The following is a 7,522-nucleotide window of genomic DNA, read 5'->3' on the forward strand; positions in this document are numbered from 1 at the left end:
ATTTTAAAATGTTAGAGAGATAAAAGTCAACCAAATTTAATTATAGTTTCTCAAATTCTACTGTTCATAAGATGAAAAAACAAATTCCAAAACTAAAGCCACTGTGAATTTTAGAAGATAGCAGTGTTTGTACACTCTCCTCCTCAAGCTATGTTTCCATAAACTGAGAGCCAAGTCTTCTGTTGTAATGAGTTAAAACTAGAATTTGGTGGTCAAATCACATTGAAATTTTTTTTAAAAACATGATTATAATACATACATGCTATATTTGGAAAGTGACCTTAAGAACAAAATGAAGTGACTTACTTGCAAGTAAATGGAAGTCCTTTATTTCTAGTACATCTATTAGCACATTGATCTGCAGTGTTCACTTTTTTGGTTTTTATCTTCAGTAATGGGTCTACTTTGATCAAAGTAGTCTTTGTTGACTTTTTGAATTCATGAATTGTATTTCTTCTTTTCTTCTGTCCCTCTATTAAATATGAAAATAAAAAAATAGGAAAAACGCTTTTAAGGCTCATATGAAAAAACATCCTTACAGATCATCTGTAAGAAAACGATTTCATGCGACAATACACTAGACTTAGAGGTGCAGTGAGGTAGGAAACATTTAAGAGTAAGAGAGATATTATAATCAAAGAAAAACAAATAACTTGTCGTGTCATTTATATTTTTTCCAAATGAAAGCACTTTTAAAAATTAGGATAGAGTTCATTCTATCCTAATAGCTAAATACCATGATATTCTCCAAGCAGCATGAAAGCAAGTATCAGTGATAGAAACATATTGTGCCATGCTTTCTAATTAAATTTCTCATTTCCTTCTACAATTGTTCCTTATGTCAGCTGTAGTATTAATTAAATAAGCCAATTCTAGGTAAGAAACAAAAACGTGCAGTGTAGACATCCTTCTGACCCACTCTGTAAAGTCTTTCATACTATTCATATTTTAGTCCTCTTTTCACTGACTGCATAAATGTTTTCGTGCTTTTGGACACTATTTCTTGGTATCACTGAACTGTTTGTTCTGAGATCAAGCCAAATGCTATAAATCAAATGTATGTAAAACTTCATCCTTTAATGTAACGAAGTCATTTTTCTTCATGCCCCTAGATAACATGAAGCCTCCTACTGAAAACCTGAAAAACAGAACTAAGAGAACCTTTAAAAGACTTGATCTTAGGGATAACTTTTGAGTATCAAAAACTTGTTTCTAGATTCTCAATTTCCCCCAAGTATCCCCGATCTAATGCTGATCACCACTTTCCCAAAGTATATCAAAATGTCTACTAGATTGCAGCTATTAAATAATAAGGGTGGATGTGATAGTGCTACTCTGCCTGCCAATTCTTTTAAACATGTTTTTTTTAGGCAGTAATGATACATTGACTTTTAAGTCAAAGAAACCAAGACATAAAGGAAAATTAATTGACCTCTTAAAGATATCAGATTGGAAACACAGCTGCCTGACTTCAGAACCACTACTCTGAACTAAGGTTGCTAAGATTATATGTGGAAATAAGGCTTATAAACATTTTTCTGAATATTTGGTTTAGATTTCCTTAGAGAAGAAACCTGAATGGTAGAGCAGGAAATATTCCCGGGTTTATTACTGGTCTTTATATGTGGCTAAATGTGTCAAGAAAGAAGCATGAAAAGATTTGGTACAAAATTTGGAAATATGGCCAGAGCAGAGTAAGGTACCAAGAATGGCATCACACTCAAGTTTGCCAGCAACCTCTGGCTCCATTTGGTTTATTAAACATGCAGATACTACTAATTAACATCCTTCCTAACCAGAAGGTCACGATAAACTAGACAAAACCTGATGTCTTCTAAATTTCCAGTCCTCTGTAAAACTCCAAAGCACAATCTTCAAAAGACTAGTACTAATTCCTATAATGATGTTTTCATTTTTAACCTTTCTTTGCCCTACAAGATGGAATGGTGGTGGTACAACAGATATAATTTAAAAGACATTTTGACATGAAAATGAAATCGACCAAACCATCTATCAGCATGTTATTTATTGAGTGTGGACCAAATGCCTTGGATAACGTTGGCAGACAGATGATAATTCTAGCATCCTTCTGACTTCCTGAATGACTATTTAATTACCTGTAATGTTAATATCCCAATTATTCAATCTATAAAACAAAAGTTATATTAACTCAACTAAAAAAAAAGTTATTTAAACTATAATCATTAAGTAAATGTTTGGAAATCTATTTGGATTAAAGTGTTATAAATATACAAGGTTTTAGTTTGTTTTGAAATCTGTTCTTTAATCTTTGTTTAATTCTACAGCTCTTCAGTTGTTCTACTGAAATGTGTTAATGTGTAGTTGTACCTGATAAGTCTATCCTTGCTTGCTGCTAAGAGAAGAAACTCTTATTCTTTCAAGCAAAGAAGACATAATTCTTTTCAAATTTGGGTTTCTGTCGTAGAACCATGTTAATGGAATATGAGTTTCTCCATTAAGGGTTTTTCCTTCCTTTGACCTTCTTGCACTATTTCTTAGGTGCTGTGAAATATTTCATGGCATAATAGTTATCTAATTTCCTGAATGCATTTGAATATTTCTTAGAAATAAACGGCAGTTACTTGGTACAAAAAAATCTATTAAAAAGTAACTGTCCGCCAAAATGGAATAATTTTATTACATATGAATCATGTAAATTAATTATATTAAATAAAAACATAGAATTAAAACTGGCCTGAGGTATAATGCATTTATTATTTGCATGTCTAAGGGTGAGAGAAAATCATAAAAGTAGACTCAAATATTTTAAGACAAATATTACATTCTTAGTGTATTTTAATGTAGCATATAAAATAGAACTCCCAGTCAATGTTCTGGTTTCTTTTCTCAATACCATGCAAAATGAAGGCAAGCCATGAAGACTATTCTGGAGAAAAGAGGTCTCTGTGGAATTATTGATCATGTTTAATTCTACAGCTCTTCAGTTGTTCTACTGAAATGTGTTAATGTGTAGCTGTACCTCATAAAAATAGTCTATCCTTGCTTACTGATAAATTTTCCACCAATACCTTTCATCTAAAGATCAAAAAGCATTTTGAAAAACAAATCTATGATTCTCTTTACTAGATAATAAGTAGAACTGAAAAGTTTGTCTGAGGCTCCAAAGCTAATCAGGGGCAATCGGAACCAGACACCAGAATTCCCTTCTCACTATTTACTTTTCGTGACATGAAAACTTTCCCTTATAATTCAGTCATTTATACTGTCAGTAACTAATTACTCAAAAATATGAAGTTGGAGCTGGTTGTGTATCATGTAATCCATGCATCTATAAAATTAATTCCTTATTCAATAAAAGAAAAATTCAAAACAGAAGTCACTCAAAAACAGCATCTGAAAATAAAATTCCTTTGCTGAAAATAGTTTCAACTTTCTCTTTACCATATGTATTAACAACTGATGCTTGTTTTACTGAAAACAGTTAAAAGCCAAGCTAATTTGGGAAGAAACTCAAAGATATCTTTGGATCAGATTTTTCCCTACTATTTTTTGTGCGTGACTGTTAGTTGAAGTTTATAAACAAAATATTGAAATGAAATCAAAGGGTGAGAGATCACTACAAATTTGTCATGCTTTCCTGTACTTTAAATTACAACCCCTTTTTCCTCTTCTCCCAGTATGGGAAAACATTCTGGAAGCTATATTTCCTGAAGAACCTGAAGTCCCTGTTTTAGAACTGAAATCATTAGGATCCTAGTGAAAACCTACAAACAGAAAGTAAGGTCAAATGTATCAAGGTGCTTGAAGAAAGACACATTTCTCCCTCTGGTCTCCAGGTCTCACACTCATTTCTCTCAGTACCTCATATATTTTCTTCTCTGTGTGGACTAGCCATTGACTTCAAAGGAAAATCATGCAAGGAAAGGATTTGCAGAGTGTGGAAAGAAGCAGGAATCTGGCTCCACATATTCTGAGAAACCTACCCACATGATTAGTGATTAACAGTCTGAAGTGGCAAGATGTTAAGATGAAAGTATACAAATAATTAATGGAAGGGAATGGTTGTGGCTGGAGATTTTGTAGTCTCCAAAGACAAGAATTTCAAGCAGAATTCCAAATTTTTATTATTTTACCTAGGTTTCAAATTTCATAAGTCAACAATCATTTCTCCTTCTTCAGAGATGCCAACAATATCACAAATAAAGATGTCAAGAAGGAAGAAATTATGTCAGATATAAATCAATTGTTGGCATTTGAGAAGCAGCAAAATAATCTCTTATAAGAGGTCTTGCAAGATGAAGTGATGTTCAGTGTGATTTCTGGAGCCTTTCTAGGTATTTCCCTCCTTCTCATTCTTTCCACTTCTTGTTCAGGGTTTCATTATTCTAGAAGCCTCATCCTGGTCTCCGCCCTCACCGTCTGTTTCTGTCTACAACTCTCCCTCCACACAGAAACTGAAGTAACCACACTGAAAGACAATTTCAACCAAGTATCTCGTCAACACAGAAACTTTCAACCGCTGCCCATGATATTCATTATAGATACCACATGGCTTAGCATGACTTTCAAGCCTAACCATTCTACTTCATCTTACTTTTCCAATCATAGACCACACTCCCCCTCACATACCCAGTACACCTGCTTCAAATTGTTGCCTTCAGTTGCTTTGTGGAGATCCTTTCTGGGGCATTCCTGATACTATCTCATTTCTGTACTTTGGGCCACTTTTGTTTTTTGTTCCTTTGCTTAGGTACCAACCATCCCACCACACACTTAACTTGGGTGCCGCATACCCCCTGAGCCTGGTTTGATTCCCTATGCTAGAAATGAACTCTCAACCTTAGTATAATAGTATTTTTAACAGAGGGTTTTTGGAAATATATAACTTAACTAAATGATTTTTTAAAGTAAGTTTCCACTGATTTCATTACTCTCAGCTTTAGTATAAATAAAAGAAAAAAAACCCGCCACTTACTTCATTCACATATATTTGGGTAGGAATCTCAGCTTTGTCCCTTAACTCATTAAAAAAAAATAAGATAATCAAAGGATTTAAACCTCAATTTTCTCATGTAAAATGAGTTCAATAGTGTCAATCTTACTAGAATTAGAATGCTTAACTTTAGAACGTGGTACATAGAAGTCACTCAACAAATATAGGTTCCTTTCTTATTTGTTCAGATTTCTATCCCCCACAGACTCTTGGACATTAGGTGCTCATTTAATGCTTCTTATGTTACATAGGACTGATTTTTTTTTTTTTTCAGTGCAGATGGGATTGAATAGAGGTTAATTCTACATAGACCAACTCCTACAAGGATGGCTTGGGTCCACTATATTGAATATTTCTTGAGAAACTTTTTAGTAAAGTATTTCAATGTATTCTGTTCATAACAGCTGTCAACTCATTATAGTAAATACTTATTTTCTAACAATGTGTTATTTTACAATATGTACAAATATAGATTCATAGAATAAATGAAAAATTATAACCAAAGCAAGTAACAACAGCTTCAAAAGAAAAACTCTAAATGTTCAACATAAGATGACATTTTTAAAAAGAACAAACTCTGTTCTAAGAGGGCTACCTATGTTTTTCATTTTGGAGGTTATTTTAAAAAATCAAAATAAACTGGCCACCCAAGGATGGACCCTCTTTTGATGACAATTTTAGAATTATCCACTTCAGGAATTATTCACAACATATTTGTAATTCCCAACTGGACCCTCCTGGCCTGCCAGCACGCTCTTGGGCTGTGTTCCCCCTTTACTCAGGAAACACAGTCATTTCTACATTAGCCAAAGTGAAATATAATTACGAATGTATGTCTCCTGCCAAAACGTCGTAACATGTGCCAAAAACAAATAGACATTGTCTATGGTTGATCTACTGTTTGGGTTTTCCACACTGTGTTCTCCTTGCATTAACACAGATGATTTCAGGTAACCATATTCTACTTTAGATCAGTGACATTTTAACCTTTAAAACTGAAAGCTCTCCAAATATGATCCATGATTTCAATCTGTGCTCAAAGTACTCTAAACCAGCAATGTCTTCTATGAATCCATTTTGACATGACACAACTCAAGCATGATAACCTGCCTGATTTGATCAACTTTTTCACCTCTTCAGAAATCTTCCCTAAATGCTTTCAAAGTGACCCCTTTTAAACAGTATTATTTTCCAAAAGGGCCACTTCACAAATAAAAGAAAGCCAGGTGGGCTGGATGATTTTTCTTATCATGTAGCAAATTCTTGAGGTTTTCAATTCTTGTATTACATCAGAAACTAGATCAGACGTCTGATAAATTTCACATGTAAGTTATCTCAAAAGATGCAGCCAGTTCCCTGTTTTGTGTTGTAAAAAGGCCATGTCTACCATCTGGGTATTTGCTCCATTCTTCTATTCCCTGGTGCCCACCCTTGATGTTCGCTGTCTTCTCCCATTGGCACCCCAGTCACTTTAATGATAATATAGCCAAATACAGATGTTTCCTCTTATCCTGATAACAAGAGAAAACTTCCCACAGCAGCAAATGAGATCTCTAAACTTCTATAAAATATTTCAAGCAACTCCTCCCCAACCTGCAAATTCAAGGGAGAAACAATTCTGCAGCCTTAATCAAAGGCACACAATTTTTGCCTCCCTTGCACTGTAGTTTCAAAAGGGCAGACAACTACACCCAGAAAGAAAGAGATCTTAGCTAAGAAGCTTTTTCTTTCATTTTTATATCATGCATACTCAGAGTTTAATCTGCCTCCTGCAAATGAAAACCTGCATAATGTCATAATTTGACCCTGAATGTTGATTAAGTGATGTGGGGTAATGGATTACCATGAAAAATTATTCCCTGGAAAAAGATGAGTCCCTGCTGGACTGACTATAACTCTTCCCTCTTCAGACTAGACCCTCTCTCCAACTTTAAACTTGTCCAAGCCAGCAAAGTTCTTGCTTGTGTTAGCACTTCTTTCCTGTCCCATAATCTGTAACTATTAGGCTAAGTGTGATGGGATTGGCGGGGGTGGCACTGAGGGGGTGTTAATTATCATTTTAAATGCTTTTCTAGCAGAAAATTAATGTCAAAAGAAAGCATAACGAGAGGTTTTAGAAACCCATACCACCATACCACAGACTGAGGTTTAAAAGGATGCTGGGAATAGGGTAAAAAAGTGTGTTAAGAGGAAAAGGAAAGGTCAGCAAGAGAGAGAGTTAAAATAATAATAATGAAGAAAACTAACCTGCATAGGGGATGGCGATGGGGAGCAGGAGGAGATGGAGAAGGACATGATGCAGCAGCAGGACTGGCAGGAGTTTGGTCACCCACATGGTGCTGCCGGGCTTGCTGGCGGATCCCGCTGAGGAGATGGCTGGGTGGAAGAATCCTGTTCGGAGTCAGTGCCTAAAAGAGCCAGTCGGCTCTGAGCTGCTCTTTATTGCGATGAGCTAAGTTTGTTGTGTGATTAACTGGAAAGATCTAGGTCTGAACTCCCTCTTACGGTAAGAAACTGTTTAACAACAGCCCTTTACTCTCTTCCAGC

The 7,522-nt window shown here is 35.0% G+C and overlaps 1 protein-coding gene across 6 annotated transcripts in view; it reads right to left on the bottom strand.

The window, feature by feature from the left end:
* Positions 1-7,522, bottom strand: part of HGF (hepatocyte growth factor) — a 73,159-nt gene that overhangs the window by 65,342 nt on the left and 295 nt on the right. For 5 of the 6 annotated variants that reach the window (XM_008048540.2, XM_021707774.1, XM_021707775.1 and 2 more), the window contains exons 1-2: positions 7,223-7,522; positions 307-472 (exon numbers count right to left, since the gene is read on the bottom strand). In XM_008048540.2, the coding sequence (XP_008046731.1) occupies positions 307-472; positions 7,223-7,310 (254 nt within the window). In that variant the 5' untranslated portion in view covers positions 7,311-7,522. The remainder of the gene's footprint in view (positions 1-306; positions 473-7,222) is intronic. The other variant, XM_008048539.2, reaches the window with a different exon arrangement.

This window comes from Carlito syrichta, unplaced genomic scaffold (assembly GCF_000164805.1).
Source record: "Carlito syrichta isolate Samal-C Ts95f unplaced genomic scaffold, Tarsius_syrichta-2.0.1 Scaffold124319, whole genome shotgun sequence".
NCBI classification, from domain to species: domain Eukaryota; kingdom Metazoa; phylum Chordata; class Mammalia; order Primates; family Tarsiidae; genus Carlito; species Carlito syrichta.